Raw genomic sequence first — 19,272 nt, forward strand, 5'->3', positions numbered from 1 at the left:
TCAGAGAAACACCTAGAAGCCTGGTGTCTCCAGAAGTTGACAACGAAGTTCCAGGAAATACAGACTGTGATTTCTATCATTCAGTGAAGGATAATGGCAGCAAGTGGTCCAAGACCACTGTCTTTTCCTTCTCTCCCAGTACTTGTTGATGACTCCCATGGGTTTGTTTCCACCAGTCTCTATAACCAGGGACGGCAGACAGGCAGGGGCAAAGCATCTCTTTGGACTCACTTCTCTTCTCTCTGAACGTGCCCGCCCTTAACGCATCCCAAAAGGAGACTAAACAGACTGAGGCTGCGGCTCCGGAGCCTGGCCTGAAATACAGCATCTGGGCCCGAGCCTGGTGTGCTCCACGTGAAGCCAGTAGCTTTGGCCGCCGCGTGTCTCGGCCAGTGTTCAACGTGCTGCTCTGGCTCCGCGGAACGTGCTCGTGGTACTTGGCGGAGAAGTGAAATGAGAAGAAGTAATCGTAGAGGCTGTGTGTCGGGCAGGCCTCACTGCAGTCAGATGTTGATCTCCTCCCATGCAGAAGTGATTCCATTTAAAAATGGACCACACTGCTTACGTATTAACAGGTAGCTTCGGCTTAGGGCTTTTTTTTTTTTTTTTTCTTTTTTAATCCGAAATCCTGCGCTCAAAAACGACTTAACAGGTATGGGCTTAGCAGCCTGACAGCCTGTGTTCAAATCCCAGCTCTGCATGGCCTCCCATCCTCGTTTGTGAGGTGGAGGCAACGCCCGCTCTGCCGGAGAGCCGTGTGACGCCCACACTCGCAGAGGGTGAACGGCCCCAAGCAGCAGCTGATGTTCGTAATGACAGACACATCTTTCAGTCCTGTGTCAAACATTTACACGCTTGGACTGTGTCAAGGGGCATCTCTCACTGCCCGTGTCCTGGCTCCTCCACAGCCGTTTGGAGTTAAGTCTGTGGGGAAAATAGGGCACTTGCTCATGATTTTCCACGTCCATTATCCGGGTCCCTGTGCTCAAGTATTCTTGACATTCCAAAGTGATCGCTTTCAGAAATAACTCAAGTCCGCGAGGAAAAACATGTCTAAATGAGCTAGTCTGCATGCAGAGGAACCAGTTTGGGCACACGTACCTTAGTATTTTGCTTTCATTAGGTTCGCTTCCAAAGGCCAGAAATTGAGGTTTGCAGTGTGGTCTGAGAGCTAGTAGACCCCATCCCTCGTGAGGCCTCCTTTTATTTCCACTGTTGAGTTAAATGGAGCTACAGTGAAGTGCTCAACTGTCCAAGTGCTGCTCGTTTTCTCTTTGTAATAAGGAGCCAGAGTGTCTGCCTGGAACAGTATTTGAGAAGCCTCCCACCCATCCCAGAAAACCTGTGAGGTGGATCATATTCCATTCCAGGTGGAATCTTCTTACTGTAGGTCTTTTCTTTTATTTCTTTCCTACTTTTTCAACCTAGTCCCCTCAGTCTCATCTGAGATGACCAATTATGGGAGACCTACTCGGGTGTTGTTTCCTGGGATTTTTAAACTCCTGGAAACCTGGATGAAAAAGTCGGTGTACTTACACCCTCCCTGTTCAGTTAACCACACTGTGCTGTTCCCGTCACTGCCCTGTAGATGCACACGAAATTGCCCTCCCTAAAACCGGTCACATCAAAGTATCACCTGCATGTGTGACGACCTCCGTCTTGTGTCAGTTAACATTGCCTGCCTCCAGCCCATGCGGACAGGTTGTTTGCTCTTTAGCACCTTCTCCCCTTACTTGCATCCACATCATGTTATTTGTGGCTAAAAGACTAGTGTTTTCATGAATATATACACAATTCTTTAGAAAATAGCCAGGGCTGGTAGAGAACTGAAGGGCTGCTATGCAGTAATCGATGAGGCTTCCTGATGTATTGGTAATAGCAATGTGTACGAATAAAGAACACATGGTAACTAAATTACTTCCAACGATCAAATGGCTTAAGGTCCCAAATTGGTAATGTAGCCATATATATTTACAAATTATGATAAATAATTCAGAGACTTCAGCTAAACTTCGTTTACCTGCCGTGAACCAAGTCCAGGTGTCCTGGATCTAAGAGGTTCCGTACACTTACTGAGCCAGTAGGAAGTTACCTGCATTGGGCACCTTTGGGGATTAGAGGGGACGTCACTGGTCAGAAGCAACTAAATGCAGACCGTGACTCAGGAATGGAAGAGTGATTGTATAAAAATCACTTGGGGAAAATGAATTATTTGTGAGTAATCTAAGTAATGATTTAATCTAAATTCCTGTGGGCTTATAGACGTTCATAAGCATTGCGTATTTTTTAATTGCACGTTTTCAGTGCGCACTCTCACCTTTTCATTGTGCCCTTATTAATCTTGCAAGATTGGAACGGAGCTCATCCTAAGACAGTTACCAGTGAGCACAGAGAGCGACATGAGACTAAACTCACAGCCAGTGAGTAGCTCAGCCAGGGTCACGGTGAGCCAGCCGTGTAGCTCAGCCAGGGTCACGGTGAGCCAGCCGTGCCGTAATAAGACCAGCACACCTTGGTTTTCTGACTCCAGTTTGCAGACTCTTTCGCTAGCAACTTTGTTAAATAATAAGTATGTCACTTCCCCCCTGAGTTGAGTCACTCTGGTGGCCGGCCCCCTTTTTTAACTTCAGCATAAAATAAAATAGAATATTGCTCCCTTGGCTGGTTGTCATTTTGAATGTACCAGATGAGGCTACACTGATAATTCTCCTTTTCCAGGACATCTCTCGTTTCCCGCATGCAGGCTCCTTTGTAGGTGAGGCTCTGGGGAGACAGGACAGTTGCTCGTGATCATCCACATCCATTACCCAGGTCCCTCTGCTCAGCTATTTTTGACATTCTAAAATGATCACTTTTAGAAATAATTCAAATCTGCTAGGAAAAACCTGGTAATTCTCTTGAGCTGCTATGTTTCTCTGTCTGCCTGCCACAGATTAAGGTTTGCAGAGCCCACACCGCTGTGTGTGAATTACATTCTCAGCAAATCCTGTTAAAGCTGTCTGAGAAGAAGAAAACCTTTGGTTAGTTTCAAGCAAGAACTTTGAATCTAAGGCTGATCCCAACCTTGAAAGTTGCTCTTCCCCCACATTTTTGTGGTCTTTACTAACTTATTTACCTGCTGTTCGTTCGTTCTTTCTTTCTTTCTTTCTTTCTTTCTTTCTTTCTTTCTTTCTTCTTGTTTTTTGGGGGGTTTTTTGTTTGTTTTTTTTTAATTCTAAATTCAAGGCGTCTGTTTTTGGGCACCTGCAGAATGTATGTAGCATTGCGGTAGGGTGCTTATTTTCCTGTTAGGATTTTGGACCAAGAGCTCAGTGCCCTTTGCCATCCTTTTATTTCCTACAGATGCTGATTCATATAATTGTGGGCATGATGTAATGCAAAGCCTCTGCAAATAACCAATGACCCAACTCTGATGTGCTCTGCAACCGTAGGTTTCCATTCGTCCAAGTCCCTATTAGTTATATCTCGTCATCTCCCCCAGAAATCCAGGAGATGGAAAAGCAAGCGTGAGGGATCGGACTCCGGCAATCGACCCATCAAGGCTGCTGGGAAGGTTATCATCCAGGACACTGCGTGCCTTCTTCCTGTTCACAAGTCACTGGGAGAACTGTACATGTAAGTGCGCCCTGCTTATCACACAGTCATCACAATCAAAGTTGTGTTCGTTTGCTTGGTTTTAAGTATCGGAACCCTTTCTTCAAAAGCAGTTTTAGAAGACCGGTGTACCAGCTTTCTATTGCTGCATAAGGAGGTACCAGAAACTTAGCAGCTTCAAACAACATACATTTATTGTCTCAGTTTCTATGGGTCAGGAGTCTGAGCACGGCCTAGCTAGGTCCTTGCTCAGATCTCACCAGGCTGAAATCTGGAGGTGGCCAGGTGGTGGTCTTATCCAATGTTCAGAGTCCTCTTCCAAGTTCATTCAGGTGGTTAGCAGAATTCAGTTCCTTGAAGCCGTAGAACTTGATGGTTTTCATCTTCTCTGAGACCAGGAGAGGACACCTCACCTTCTTTCTAAGGTCTCACCTGATTAGGTCAGGCCCACCTAAGAGAATCTCCCTTTTGATGCATTCAAAGTGGACTGATCAATAACCTAATCTTGGGTGTCATAGCCCATCAACATTCACTGGTCTCACCCACGATTAAAGGCACAGGATATTATAGAAGATGTGTAGAGCAGGAGGCCGAAATCTTGGGAACGGCCTCAGAATTCTGCTTTCTGTGCCAGTATGTAAAACAGTTAAAAGCAGGGCCATTTTGCTTGAAGAGAGTTGGGAGGCTAGTAGCAGGCATACAGAGGCTGGCCTGTGGCTGCCCTTTTTCTCGAACCTGCATACATAGCAGAAAGTGTTTATTTTGTAACATATACACAGCACACCACCCTTTGTGTTAGAAACCTCGGTGTTACACGTATTTAAATGCATTTTTATTCAACCCTCAAGCCTGGGGAAATCCATAGAAGGACTGGTTGCCAAATTGACATTTGAGGCTGTCCTCCTGTCCTGACTTTAGAGAGGCGAGCAATTTCACCTTCCCCAGGCGGGAACCCACGGCCTCATATGAGCTGTAGGTAAGCTTTTTCTCCATATCATGTAGCAAGGGAGAAGCGGAAGGCCCACACAGATAAGACATTTTGGGTGACAACTAAAGAGGCACCTTTTTGTCTGTCTGTTAGTCCAGGGGTAATTGGTTCAGGAAGTTAGACTAAAAAAAAACTTCTTAACTCTTTTTTTAAATTTCAGATTGAATGTGAATGATATTCAAGAAACATGTCAGAAGAATGCCACTTCGGCCTTGCTCGTGGGAAGGAAGGACCTTGTCCAGGTATTGTGCATCCCTTCTGATGGCAATCTGGATTTTCCTTTTTGAGCAGGTTGTTGTCACTGTATGGTTGTGGTTTAATGACATTTCAAGTGGGGCCTCCTATTTTGTAATCCCTCTCCCATTTTCTTTGATAAACATCAGGGCAAGAGCAGCTTTTTAAATCCTTTGGGTATTTTTCTCATTAGTGCTTAGTTGAGAAGATCCTAAAGCTCACATACTGAGAATTTTTTATTACATTTCTTTTCTGTTCTGGTACCATGGTGATTGTTATACATCTAAATGTGGGTATCTATACCCTTGCCATTTGCGCCCTTAATTCCGTTTTGTTGGGGTTTTTATACTTTTAAAAATGCTTTGTTTCATGAAAAGTTTACCAAAGCATTCCTTTAGGTGGAAACATGTTTCCGTTTTAAAATACGACGTAAAATAAAATACGATGTAATCGAGCAAAAATGTTAATTCCCTTCATCCTTGCAGGAACACATCAGTATATTAAAGCGAGCTGCTCCTATTTTTCTTAATAGCTTTGTCGAGATATAGTCCATATAGCTTGTGATTCACTCATTTAAAACGTACCGTTCAGTGGCTTTTAGTATATTCACAGTTTTGCAACCATGATCACAAGGGTTTTAGAACACTGCCGTAGGGGCCCCCCGGGTGGCTTAGTCGGTTAAGGTCCGACTGTGGCTCAGGTCACGATCGCATGGTTTCTTGAGTTTGAGCCCCATATCGGGGGGGCTCTTTGCTGTCAGCACAGAACCCACTTCAAATCCTCTGTCCTCCTTTCTCTCCCCCTCCCCCACTCTCTCTCTCTCTTTCAAAAATAAATAAACATTAAAGAAAAAATTCTGAAAAAAAAAAAAAGAACTAGAACACTGCCATAAACCACCCTACTTGGCTGTCTCCTGCCAGTCCCCTCTTCCCCACCCAGGCCTGGGCAACCACTAGTCCGCTCTGTCTCTCCTGTGCCCTTTATTCTGTAGTGTGAGCGTGTGATTGGGCAGTGAAACCCCTCTCAGCTCAGTTTTTCCCTCATAACTCTCCCACTGGCCCAGAACTGAGGCCTTCCCATGATTTTTATCTGATTAAAAAATCCTTAAGATTTCCTTTTGTCTTCTCATGAACACTGTCCGGTCTCCACCCCCCAAACCCTTTTAAGCGAGGTTGAGGGTCCTAGATTGAATCTGCTTCTCTAAGGACTTAGCCATCTCAGGGTCTGTGTACGCTAAAAAGGCACAAGAAAGTAGTAGAAACATTGTGGAATTTATCCTGGGAGGTGAAGGTCCAACTCTGCTCCTCATGGGATAGCCCTGGGTAAAGTATTTCAGACTCGCTCAGCCTCTGTGTGTGTGTCTTTGTAAAATGAAAACCGGAAGGTTAATTGCATCATAGGATCGGTGAGGTTAGCAGATGCAGTCAGTCCTAAGGCACACCCACGGTTCGTGTTGTGAAAAAATCATTCTCTGCGAAAAAACTACTTCCTAAGGTATTTTTGTTTTATTTTGTGGAAGTTTTCAGTATTTTTCTGGGAGTTGATTTGGAAAGTCAGGCTAGTCTGTGTGAACTTGAAAGACCCTTCCCTTGGGTTCAGACAGACCCGGGTTTAAACCTAGGCTCTCACTTTTTTTGTTGTGTGATCCGGGGTAGCCACCTAATCTTTCTGAGCCTCAATTTCCTCGACCTGAGCCAAAGTCAGATGCTTAACCAACCTCAGGTTTCTTGCCTGAATCAGTACTTGTGTGCATTAAGTACACTGGTACCACTTAATTTTTTATTTATTTATTTATTTATTTATTTATTTATTTATTTATTTATTTTGGTGAAAAAATTTAGATTTAGCCAGCTGAACTCAGTTTTGTTGGCAATCCCAATTTTGTTGGCAACGTCCAAAGCATCATAGTCGGGAGCCAAACAGATGCTTTCTTTTCTCCGTCGGGGCTGATCAGAGCGTTGACCTTGGCCACATCATTGTCATAGAGCTTCTTCACAGCCTGTTTGATCGGTGCTTGTTGGCCTTGACATCCACAATGAACACAAGTGTGTTGTTGTCTCCTATTTTCTTCATGGCTGATGCTGGTAGTCCGGGTGGGGGTGGGGTGGGAACTTGATGGTGGCATAGCTTGTTTGTGTCAGGCTTGTTTTTCCTGGGGGTGCTCTTTCGAGGATATTTGGGCTGCCTTTGGAGGCACAGTGTCTTGGGCCATCGGAATGTAGGTGATGTGCGGATCTTCTTTCGTGACTGTGGACGCCTTTCAGCACTGCCTTCTTGGCCTTCAAAGCCTTTGCTTTGGCTTCAGCTTTGGGAGGGGCAGAGGCTTCTTTTTTCACTTTCGGTGCCATCTTCATGAAAGGGCTAATTTAATTGCTTTATTACGTAGCTGATGTATTTCTCTACCTGTTTTCCAGTATTTTTATTTGCTTCTTTTTTCTTATAGACTCTTTGATTAAAGTCTAAATTTCCTTCCTTTCAGGTTTCTCAGAGTCTAGTACAGGGTTTTCCAGTCCCTGGTTGTACAATGATGTGTTGCTACTAAGAAGAAAGATTTCCCAAAAGTAGTATTCCTCTTAAGGAGGCTCTTAATATTAAGCATGTGCTAAATCTTGGATTTAATAGACACTTAATGGACATTCGTTTCGGCTTGATGACCCCAAGCCCTGTGAGATTTCAGGTTTGGTGATGTTCCTCAGATTTGATGTCAACAAAAAGAAAACCAAGTCTATTTTGTCCTGGCCTATTTTTCTTTAGCTTTGTGAGTATACTGAAACTTTTGTAATGAAAGCAACATAGCTTCCTGTTACTTGGGCAAAGGACAGATCTGCAGTGTGATACAGAATTCTATTTTTTCACCTCTGCCTGTTCACTAATGAAGCAGCAGCAGAAGTCACATGAGTTCGTGGTTAAATAGACAACCCATTGAAGTTAATGCACAGTGTCATTCCTCTGAAGTATACTTAACAAAAGGCTTTTAAAATATTTATTTATTTATTTATTTTTGAGAGAGAGAGAGAGACAGAGAGAGCATGTGCGTGTGCTTGTGCACGAGTGGGGGAGGGGCAGAGAGCGAGGGAGCCAGAGAATCCCAAGCAGGCTCCAAGCTGGCAGTACTGAGCCTGACGTGGGGCCCAAACTCACAAACACTCAGGAACACCCACAAACCATGAGATCAAGACCTGAGCTGAAATCAAGTGTCTGACTTAACTGACTGGGCCACCCAAGTGATCCTGCTTGATAGAAGTTTTTAAGACTAGTGTTTCTTGAGCGGTGTAGTCCCCTGAGCATCTTGTTAAAATGCGAATTTTGAGTCAGTATGTCTGGAATGGGGCCTGATATTCCCAGGTTTTACTGCCCTCAGAGCAGCAAGGCTTTAGGATAGGTGGGGTTCTTTCATGCTTCCTGGTCCTCTCGTCCCCAGTCTGACTTTGAATATTTCTCTTTGATCTGTCCAGGTTTGGTCGCTGGCTACAGTCGCTACAGATCTTTGCCTTGGCCCGAAGTCTGACCCAGATTTGGAAACGCCCTGGGCTCGACATCCATTCGGGCGACAGCTGCTGGAATCCTTGTAGGTTTAGAGAGCTAAAAGGAAGGAAACGAGTGATGTAAATTTTAGGTCTGTACACACTTTTCAGTGTTATCATCGAAGAAGTCTGAAGAACGGGAGGAAGAAGTGAGATCTTTCCCGTTAGTGCTATAATAATTTCTGTGCAGAACTAACTTCTTATAACAGAAGAAACTATACAGTTTTTGTCATTTACGACAAAGATTGGAGACTCATGCGTCCTTTAGAGATTTATGCTTTAGTCTATAAGTAACATCAGTCTGAATAGAAGAATTTGAACTCTTCAGATGGTAAATATCTTGGGTGCTGTAGAGCTTTGCCCCCAAGAGCGGAGACTCTAATGCCACATTGGCTTACACATTTTCCAAGGGCAATGATGTTTTCACCCTATTAGGCAATTTATGGCAACACTGAATTTGTGTTTGATTGTTGCATTGGGATGTGGCAAGCTGGAAATACAATGTGCAAAATGATTTACCAGATAAAACCACTTGAACCTTCATAACAGTTTGGCTCAGATCTGGATAGAAAGACAGAGAAGCTCTAATTCCTCTGGTGGAGGATTTCTTTACTTACTTGTTGAAGCCAGACCTCGGACCTGTCCTCAAGCTTCAGTTGCCTCATGGTCATGCAGGGATGATAACAGTTGTTCTGTCCACATCACAGAAGGCTCAAATAAGATAGTGTGAAAACACCTTAAGAAATGTTAGACATTACTTGGTAGGAAAGTATCAATATCATTCTATCACAAAGGCCATGTTGCCCCGATCCCTACCTCACATCCTAGCATAGTAGTCCTAAAAGGAGCAAAGAGGATGTGAGTACCTAAAAGGTAAAAATATTCCTTGTTGTTCTTATTTAATAGCTCATGCTCATAATTCCACCTTTGAGTCTGTCGCCAGCTCGCCATACAGTGGTGGTTGTACAGTGTTCTGAGCACCTTCACGCAGCTTTTGGTTCCACGAGTGAAGTGTGTAGAGACCCCCAGAAAGCAGTGGGCTGCTTCTTGGAGTTGGAGAGACTGAGAGCACATGCATGGCCTCATTCAGATGTTAGTTTAGTCCCCTTAGTTCTTGGAGAAGGTACATTCAAGTCTGAGCCATGCCTGGATGCCAACCAGAAACTTTTGAATGGGTTACCCGGGTCATTTGTAATACTTGGATATATTCTTTTCCAAAACAAATTTAGCCAGATTCTAATCAAGCAGCTAGATCTGTAGAAAACCCTGGTTCCCGACAGGGGTTTGTGAGGCAGAATTAAGAACCTTCCCTCTCATCCCTATGGCAGCAACCTGCCATAAACTGTGACAGTTACCCTTCCTCTGTCTCTTCTCTTGACTTTTTTTCTGTCATCTTCCTCCAGGTTGGCTCATTACTGCCGACTCCGGGACGTCCAGACACTGGCCATGCTGTGCAGTGTGTTTGAAGCCCAGTCTCGGCCTCAGGGAATACCAAACCCCTTCGGACCTTTTCCCGGCCGGTCCTCTAACCTCGTGGTGTCCCACAGCCGATATGTAAGCTTGTGGCCTTCTGCTCTGTGTCTGACTTCTCCGAGAGGGAAGCATTCACAGAGCAGCGTGTTCTGACACTGCGCCTGTCTGTCCTTCAGCCTAGCTTTACTTCCTCGGGCTCCTGCTCCAGCATGTCGGACCCAGGGCTCAACACTGGTGGCTGGAACATAGGTTGGTATGGAGCTGACTTGGCCACGCTGGATTTCTAGTGCTCTGAAGCTGTGTGTGAGTCGTTGATGTGTAAACTTCGGTTGATGGATATGCTCCATTTTTTCCTTGTTTCTCATTTCTATTCCAATTTCCTATGATGGGGATGCTGTAGTCAGCAAGGCCTGGGCTTTCATGTTTGAACAGGCCAGTTTCCGGTATGCCTGTGTGCCTTGCTGGGTTGCTTTTCAACTTAGAACTTTGTGAAACTGACAGTGGGACTTCTTTGTGCTCACCCCGTAAACCCAACCCTCATCCTTTCTCCTTCATGGCACCCAACCCCACCCCCACCCCCCCCACCGCCTGCCCCCGTCATCTGCCACTTCTGTTATCCGCCTCTTCCCACGCACTGTTTTCAACGTGGAGAAGTAAAGATGAGCCTGATTCTGGCTGGCCATAAAGACCTATTTAATGAATAAGTGTATTTGTGGTTTACGGATTTTTGCAATTTCTTTTTAAAAATCATCTTAGTTTTCTTGAGGGTGCCTGGGTGGCTCGGTCAATTAAGCACCCGACTCTTGATCTCACTTCAGGTCTTCATCTCGGGGTTGTGAGTTCAATCCCTGCATTGGCTCCATGCTGGGCATGAAGCCTATTTAAGTAAATACATAAAAATTACCTTAATTTTCTGGATTATAAAAGTCATACCTGCCCAGTGAAGAAAAACAAAAAGTATTAGAGAAGAAAATAATCACCACTGAACCTCCACCTAGAAACAATGTCTGTTAACATTCCAGAACATTTTTTCCCAATCTGTATATGTGTGTGTGTGTATATGTGGGCGGGGGGGTGGGGGGTGGGGGGTGGGATCATTCTATATATATGATTTTGCGTTCTGTTTTTAATTGGATCATGAGCATTTTCTCATGTCATTTAAAAAGTCTTTATGAGTCATGACTGCTTTATCCAATGTTCCGTATCACTACACCATAATTTGCTGCTTGAACATTATGTGTATACTTAATTATCTGGTCACCTGAACAGTAAATACCTAGACAAAAAGGCAAGGCTGAGAAAGAGTTCTGTTCAGTTATATTTCTCAACATCTTCCAGGGACTAAATTGGGCGCATTCTGCATTATGAGGGTGTTCAGGCCCTTTCCATGCCTTCTCTGATTTCCCTTTTTCCTTCCCGTTTGATTTTCTTCAGCGGGAAGGGAGGCAGAACATGTATCTTCACCTTGGGGAGAGTCTTCTCCAGAAGAAATCCGCTTTGGGAGTCTTACCTACAGTGATCCTCGTGAGCGAGAACGTGACCAGCATGATAAAAATAAAAGGTAACGACCTTCCCGGGCGAAAGCTGCAATTTCATAATGCTTAGATTCTCCAAAATTAGGACTCTTGCCTTAAGAAAGGCATATTGAGTTCATTTGGTATCGAGCTTGTTTTTTCTTAAAGGAACTGACAGGAAATCTTTTGAGTTTTATCCAGGCTTCTGGACCCTGCCAATACCCAGCAATTTGATGACTTTAAGAAATGCTATGGAGAAATCCTCTATCGCTGGGGGCTGAGAGAGAAACGAGCTGAGGTGCTGAAGTTTGTCTCCTGTCCTCCTGATCCTCACAAAGGGATCGGTGAATATTAATTTCTTTCTTTTCCTGTCACTGTCTGAAAGGTCCCATAATTTAGTTTGTCTGTAGTGTAAGACTTGGAGTGAAGTGTTTTAGCTTCTCACTTTCAAGCTGCCAAAAACCCCTGCCTTTCATGACAAGCGTAAATTTCTATTCTAAATAGTAGTAGTTCTGTGTGTGGTACTCAGATAGTGATTTGAACGAGGGGTACTTATCCATATATTCCCCTATTGTATATCAAGCACATTCTTCCCCTTCTGGAGTTCACAGACAAGTAGGGAGCAAAATTAAGTAGTTATAAGTGGTGATCCGTGTTTATGAGCAAACAAAAAGGATGTTGGTGCAGGGAGGGAGAATTTTAGGTAAGGTGTTACAGTGGACTGGGAAGGCCTTTCTGAGGGGCTGAGGTCTGAGGGGTGAGAAGGAGCCATTCGTGAGGAGAGCAGTAGACATAAACAAGTGAAGGAAGGCAGTGGCTAGAACACAATGAGCAAGAAGAGAGGTACCAGGTCAGATTGTAGGATAATTAGGGACTTGTAAGTCAGGGTACAGCGTTGGGCTTGTATTCTGAGTCCAGTGGTAAGCGTCCAAGGTATTAAGAGGTAAGTGACATGCTCTCATTTTTATTTTAAGAGAATCACTGGCTGTTAAACGAAGAAAGGATTGGAGGAGGGCAGGGGTGAAAGTCTGAAGGCTGTCAGGATAGTCAGAGGGAGATCTCCAGTCTAATGTCAGGCTGTGTCAATAGAGGTAGAGAGAGAGGGATTAAAAATACATTTTAGAGGGAGACTACCATAATACGCTAACAAATTGGATGTCGGATTGCGGGGAAGAGACAGAGCTTATTAGGTAATTTCTGGGTTTCTAGCTTGAGCAACTGGGTAGGTGGTGGTGCCCAAATTAAGACAGAAAATTAGGAGCCCTGTTAGGGGCCGGAGGTGTGTATGAGATGCCAGACCGTTCAGTCCCATATGTGGCCAGATGTGTGTCTGGAGCTCAAAGGGGAGCCTGGGGCTAGAACTAGGAGTCTGGGAACCTCCGTCATGTAGGCGGTCCTGAAGCTGTGATAGTGGGTACCTTGCCCTGGGCCTGGGGGTGGGGAGGGGGGAGGCCCAGTGGGGCGGGGGGAAGAATACAGGGAGAGCGAGTGCCCACCCACTCCGGGCCGTGAGAGAAACCAGCCCTTGCACTGGCGTCTAGAGGAAGAACCAGAAACAAACTTAGAATGAGACACCAGTGAGTTCTGAGGAAAAGCAAGACCGTGACCTGAAAGGAGCCAAAAGAAGAGATAGGTTTTAAAGGGTGACGTGGAAGACTGCCAGAGAGGGTGGTTTGAACACACATGGATTTCCTCTCTCCCCCGGATGCCCCAGAGCATCTATCCAGAGCTTTCCTGAAAAGGCATAACCGTGTACGGGGAACAGTGTTGGCAATAGCATTTGGGGTCAAGGAGGCAGATAGGTTAGTGGTAGCTGATTTTACGGGGCCTGAACGGACAGGTGGAAAAACAGTAACACACATCACAGAACCACCTGCCCCAACGATGGCTCAGGATTTAGTTATGCCCAGTACCTCTGGAAGTGGCATGAAGGTAAGAGTAAGCACAGTATTGTTTGATGGCCTTTTTAGGCCAGACCCCTGCCCCTAGTTTGCAGAGCAGGTTATTACCCATTCTCTAGCACTATAGAAAATCGGAAATATTCGTTCTCCAGAGAAGGCACACACCTTTCCACATTGAAAGGGCCCACCAACGAGGCACCTGGGTGGCTCAGTCGGTTAAGCATCTGACTTCGGCTCAGGTCATGATCTCGCAGTCTGTGAGTTCGAGCCCCCGTGTCGGGCTCTGTGCTGACAGCTCAGAGCCTGGAGTCTGTTTCACATTCTGTGTCTCCCTCTCTGTCTGACCCTCCCCCATTCCTGCTCTGTCTCTCTCTGTCTTAAAAATAAATAAACGTTAAAAAAAAATTTTTTTTAATATAAAAAAAGAAAGCTCACCAAGCACTTAGTGTAGTGAATGAAGAAAGACCCAGGATAAAGAGCATACCCTGGGAGCTTCCAGAGAGGCAAAGCAGGTTAAGGAAAATGGATGGCACCACACTTCTCAGAAGCAGTGAACTAGATACTGGAAAGGAGAGGACAATGAATGCATCAGTGCCTTCAGAATTCTCCAGAAAATGGTTTCTCACCTGCAATTCTACCCAAATTATCAGTCACGTGTGAAAGTAAACCTTCACCCTCTCCAAGAAGGAGATTCAGTCTAAGAAAGCAGGGAGTCGGGATGATGTTAAAGGGAGATCCACATGGCCAACCCAGAGACAGATCCAGTTTGGAGCTTCAGGAGCATTGTCTCCAAGAAGAGAAAGTTAGCAAAGTATCTAATGGATTTCAGTGTCCGATATATTTATAGAGATTCAGGTATTTGATAGAGGGTTCGCAGGTGAATTACGCTAAGCCAGCTAAGCAAATGAAAACAACAAGACGGTTACTAACTCTGAGAAAAACCAAATGTGCAGGAAAGGAAAAGTCATCATGGTTATGTGGCTCGGCTTGATTCATGTTCACCTAGGTAGATGGTGGGACGGGGTATATGAGTGGATGGTGGGATTGAGGAGTGGAAGAAGCTGCCAGGTGAAAGTTGAGGTAATGCTTCAGTGTGGAAGGTAAGAATTGGCTTCATAAATGTGGTGTTTGAGAATAGGAAGGTAGAAACAGAAGAAAAAGTTAAATGAGTTGGAAGGTTTTCCTCCTGAGAGTGAGGGGCAAGGGAGGTAGAAGGGAATGTTGGTTTTGTTAATAAGATGTATAGCATTATTTGACTCTTTAAGTTGTGTGTATATAGTTTCAATTAAAAAACCCAAACAGGGCGCACCTGGCTGGCTCATTCAGCGGAGCATGTGACTCTTGATCTCAGGGTTGTGAGTTCAAGCCCCATGTTGGGTGTAGAAATTACTTAAAATCTAAAAAACAAACCAGAGTAATACATAGATCTGCATATTGAAGGATTATTTTAATACGGATTATTTTGGTGTATGTACTTGAGGAGATGCAAAGATGCAAAATGCTATTTGGGTAATATATTTTTCAGAGCATATAAATGCATGAAAGTTTATCAGAGAGAGGATTGCAGGCCTAGAGCAGTTTGTCTTGTAGAATTAGTTTTCAGGAAAATCTGTGAGTCACAGAGACAGGTAACTGGTATATTGCACTCTTACTGACATCCACCATGAGAAGCATCATGCCAGGTTCTGTTGGCCATACGAGGAAATCCAGGGGGTGGTTTGGTGGGGATGGGCGGGGGTTAACAAGAAGCCTATAATCCAATCAGAGAAGTAAAACAGGAACTCACAAAGACTCAGATGATCTTGAAGAATGAATAATATGTTCTAATACCTTTACAAAGAGCACTGCAAGATTTCAGAGGGAGGGGGTTATGAAAACAGACTCACAGACCAAAGCATTTAAATATTTTCATTTTTATTATTTGGAAGAATTGGACTGTTCACATATAGCAAACAGATATTGAGAGAAAAATGCTACAAGGTCACCAGGGCTACGTACAGTTAGGCTCCAAATTGCTGGAAAACCAGCACTTTCCTCTTGGGCTAATCACGTCGGCAAGGGTCATCCGATATCAGCAGTGAATTTTAGGAATAAGATTGTTTTCATTTAGGGAGTTAGATTTATAGAAAGAAGTCAAAGCTTCATCTATTTTGAAGGAGTACTGCTGGGCAGAATATTCTTTTGAAAAGCCATCTCCATCATAAGATGGGTTTTGATTTTGTTGTTTTCCACTACGGCATGTGGTGCTTGGTCACAATGGTGGCAGAGCAAGGTGTTTGCTTTGCTTTGTCAGCCCCGCCTCCCAAATCTTGCGCCAGAGGTGTGCATCTGCCCACCTCAATTTTGTTCAGCGATTTTTATTTAGCTTATTAATTAATTTATGTCTTATTTTATTTGACTTCCATTTATTAATTTAGCGTCTTATTTTTTTGACTGGTTTTATTTACACTTGTGTAATTGATGTTCATGACACAACTCTTCCCTATGAGGGGCCATATGACACTAAGCCTCCGGAGCTGGCTTCTGCCTGAGGGTTTCATAGAGCCTCGGAAATCGTAATTTCATCGTTTATGTGCCAGACGTGTTTTTATTGTCCTTATTAGTTTGTCTCTTAGGAACCAAGAATGATCCCTTTCACCTCCACCACGTTTCCCCTGCAAAGCCTACACCTGTGGTTGTATGCTTCCTTCCCTGAGATCCCCAGGTTTGTCAGTATTCCTATAAAAGATACCTGACAGCTTCCCGATCACAAACAAAGTCTACAGCCCTTTGCATACCCAAATGTGGTGACACTTAGCGCGAACCCCACCAGCATGGCCCAGATGTGTGCCCACCCTTCTCAGTAATGGCCGGTCCATCATGTGTAACAGTAAGAGGCAAGAGAGAAGAACTAAAACTACACTTAGTGACGTAGTGTTTCTGTATTTTCTTTGTGAATTTGTATCCACTTAGAAATTGTTCACATCCACCCCCCCCCACAAATGATTCATTAATTAACTAAATGAAATGTTAGTTCAGAGCCTTAATAAGGATTTTTAGAAATTATACTTAAACTGACTTACTGTGAAGAAACACAGTTACCGATGACATTGAGTTTTTCAGGGAGATGACATTTTAGTAATTTTACCCGGATAGATAAGGAGGATAATTAAGTTTACATATACAGTTATCTGAAATGTCAAAGAACAACCCTTTTTTATTTTGTGTCTTATTATTTTATTTTTTAATAATTTTTTTAAGTTTATTTATTTATTTTGACAGAGCACAAGCAGGGGAGCGTAGAGAGAGGGAGAGAGAGAGAGAATCCCATGCAGGCTTGCAGGGTCAGCAAGCCCGACGTGGGGCTCAAACTCATGAAACTGCGAGATCATGACCTCAGCCCAAATCAAGAGTTGGACGCTTAACCAACTGAGCCACCCAGGCGCCCCAAGAACAACCTTTTTTTTTTTTTTTTTAAAGCCATACTATAATTCACTATGTTGAACATGCACTTTCTGCATTCTCATAATCTTTAAAGGTTGAATCTTATCAAACCAATAAAACTACTAAAGGAAATATAAGAAATTTAAACTAATTAGGCTTTTCACAAGAACATAAACCAAAGTCTTACCTGACATAAACAGTCAGGCTTAGAGGGACAAGACATGGCTGTTTTTAACCAAGATCACCAAACCACTCTAATTTGTCTCGGGATTGACCTGAACCAGGACTATCATAAAATCTTTCCTTAGTTACCATGTATTTTAGAAGTCTTTAGTGGTACATTTTTGTGACCACCCGCCGTCACGAAGCAGAGGGAACTGGCTCTGGCGAAAGGAAGGCTCCTTCCTGTGTTGTAGGAGGTAGAAGGAGTAGAGAAACAGGTAGGGAGATGCAAAGGTTTGGTGGCTGGAGATGAAAGCTTCTCTTTTCTCGAGGCAGAGGGGAGGCCAGCAGGTGAGGGGAGCAGGGTGTGTGCGAGGAGTGTGCGGGCTGCTGCGGAGGCCGGAAGTGCCGTCTGGGGAATGGCAGAGAAGCCCCCCCTCCAGCCCGCCCCCCGCACTGGGAGTCTGTCGTGGATTTAGTGGGAAGTGCATCTTGACGGTGGGCCTTCCCTCACTAGTGCTCGTGGAGTCGGCAGCTCCACCGGGGCCGGAGGTTCTTCCGGTCAGTACCGTGGAGGGAGAGGTGGGGACACTTGCGAGCAAGTGATTGGGAGGTTGGTTCGCGTCACTCAGACTGGCCCCGGGGGAAGGTGACGCCAGAAAGGGTGAAGGCTGTACATGACAGGTGAGGACCTGCGAGGCCAGGTGGGCAGAGGGTCGGGGGGGTGGGTTTTGAAGGCACCAGCGATGGTGCCAAGAACCGGGGCTGAAGGAAGCGTGAGAACCAGAAGAGAAGTCCTGAGGGAACGGGGGTGTGTCCACGGTGCCACAGGTGAGAGCAGAGGAGAGGAGACAAGGGTGGCGGAGCCAGGCGGCGTTTCCTCGAGAGGAAAGGTGACGGTCTGGAGGCAGTAATGGGGCGCGGGCCTGCCGCTCCTGCCCTGGCGCTCTTCAGGAATCGAGACCAAGGTGGCCTTTGCTCCAGAGGTTGGCAGAGGTGGCAGGCTACAGGCAGGGCTGGGCGACGAGGGCACCGTCCCGGGAGAGAGCGCAGCCGGTGGGGAGGTTTGCTCCCAAGCTGGCCCGCTGGAAGCGGGCCAGGCAGACGGGAGGTCGGTACTGGCCGCCCAGACTCGGGGTCATGCCTGAGGTAGACTAGGATGTGCAGGTGAGGGGGTTGGCCCTCGGGGTCTCTTTCGGGAGGCCGGGGGGGCCAGCTGTCAGGTGGTCCTGACCGCAGTGTCCTGACCCGGCTCCTCTCGTGCCACTTGGTCATTGGTGGGCAGGTAGGGAAGACGGCGTGAGACTGGTCAGCCGTTGCTGGGTGTCACTGGGTCCTTCGCTTCTGTCAACAAACGATCGGTGGCCACCTCCACGAGCCAGGCCCGCGCAGCCACTGGCGTAGGAGAGAATGAGGCGTAGCTACCTCCTGGGCTTTTCACCCGAGGCCCCTGGCCACCAGGCGTCTGGCACGCTGTCCACCTGCACCCCGCCGGCAGGGACAGCAGCTTCTCTTTGTCAGACTTAGTGAGATTGTGGATGAAGAGCTGCTGTTGAAGAAAAGGGAGCACCACGGCTGTGATAGAATCCCGTAGAGTCCTCCAGCCAATACATCGTTCTCACAGTGCCATGTCCCTCTGCGGAACTAACTTACCGTGTCTCTTGTTCTGGCCATTCCCACCCGTTCGCAGAGTTTGGCGTGTACTGCAGCCACTGTCGGAGCGAGGTCCGTGGCACGCAGTGTGCCATCTGCAAAGGCTTCACATTCCAGTGTGCCATCTGTCACGTGGCGGTGCGCGGCTCGTCCAACTTCTGCCTGACCTGTGGGCACGGTGGGCACACCAGCCACATGATGGAGTGGTTTCGGACCCAGGAGGTGTGTCCCACCGGGTGTGGATGCCACTGCCTGCTTGAGAGCACATTCTGAACTTACAGACCTTGGGAGTTGTCACAAATCCCGGAGAACCCCGTAAACGCTGGACGGCAAGTTCTCCGCCAGGAGAGAGGCTCCCGAAGCCATTCCCAGCTAGACTGGGGCACGTTCCCCTCAGAGACTGCCGCAGCCCCAGCCGCTCATGAGCTTTTGTTTCTCTTCAGTGTGGCTGTTGATGGCAGGGATGTCACCGGGCAGGAGGAGAACAGATGTGCAGAGCCGCGTAGCCAGGTGGAAATTTCCTTGCAGAAAAGCACCTGGCTCCAGAGCCATGTTTACCTTTGAGGTGTTAACCACAAACCACTGAGCAGCATCCTTTCTGATGCCGTTTCAGACCACGGTGGGATGCAAAGGACGGTCTCCTGAGCCAAAGGACGATGGACATTAACTTAGTTGACAAGTGGGCCTGTGATGTAAATTGGTACATTTAATGGACTGATGGGTAGTGACCTTTTAAAAATGCTAAACTATAAATATATGATGTACTTAAAGAGTCTAAAGGCTCTTTTGTTTGTTTTTTCTCTTCA

At 45.8% G+C, this 19,272-nt stretch overlaps 1 protein-coding gene across 5 annotated transcripts in view; it reads left to right on the forward strand.

Annotated features, from left to right (window-relative positions):
- WDR59 (WD repeat domain 59) overlaps positions 1-19,245 on the forward strand; it is an 84,284-nt gene extending 65,039 nt beyond the window's left edge. For 4 of the 5 annotated variants that reach the window (XM_015087195.3, XM_015087196.3, XM_027076213.2 and 1 more), the window contains 8 exons: positions 3,482-3,615; positions 4,743-4,824; positions 8,272-8,384; positions 9,744-9,894; positions 9,990-10,062; positions 11,248-11,374; positions 11,529-11,671; positions 18,504-19,245. In XM_015087195.3, the coding sequence (XP_014942681.2) occupies positions 3,482-3,615; positions 4,743-4,824; positions 8,272-8,384; positions 9,744-9,894; positions 9,990-10,062; positions 11,248-11,374; positions 11,529-11,671; positions 18,504-18,739 (1,059 nt within the window). In that variant the 3' untranslated portion in view covers positions 18,740-19,245. Of the gene's footprint in view, positions 1-3,481; positions 3,616-4,742; positions 4,825-8,271; positions 8,385-9,743; positions 9,895-9,989; positions 10,063-11,247; positions 11,375-11,528; positions 11,672-18,098 lie in introns of all 5 variants that reach the window. The other variant, XM_015087197.3, reaches the window with a different exon arrangement.
- The last annotated feature ends 27 nt before the right edge of the window (positions 19,246-19,272 follow it).

The sequence above is a fragment of the Acinonyx jubatus genome, chromosome E2, assembly GCF_027475565.1.
Source record: "Acinonyx jubatus isolate Ajub_Pintada_27869175 chromosome E2, VMU_Ajub_asm_v1.0, whole genome shotgun sequence".
NCBI lineage: Eukaryota > Metazoa > Chordata > Mammalia > Carnivora > Felidae > Acinonyx > Acinonyx jubatus.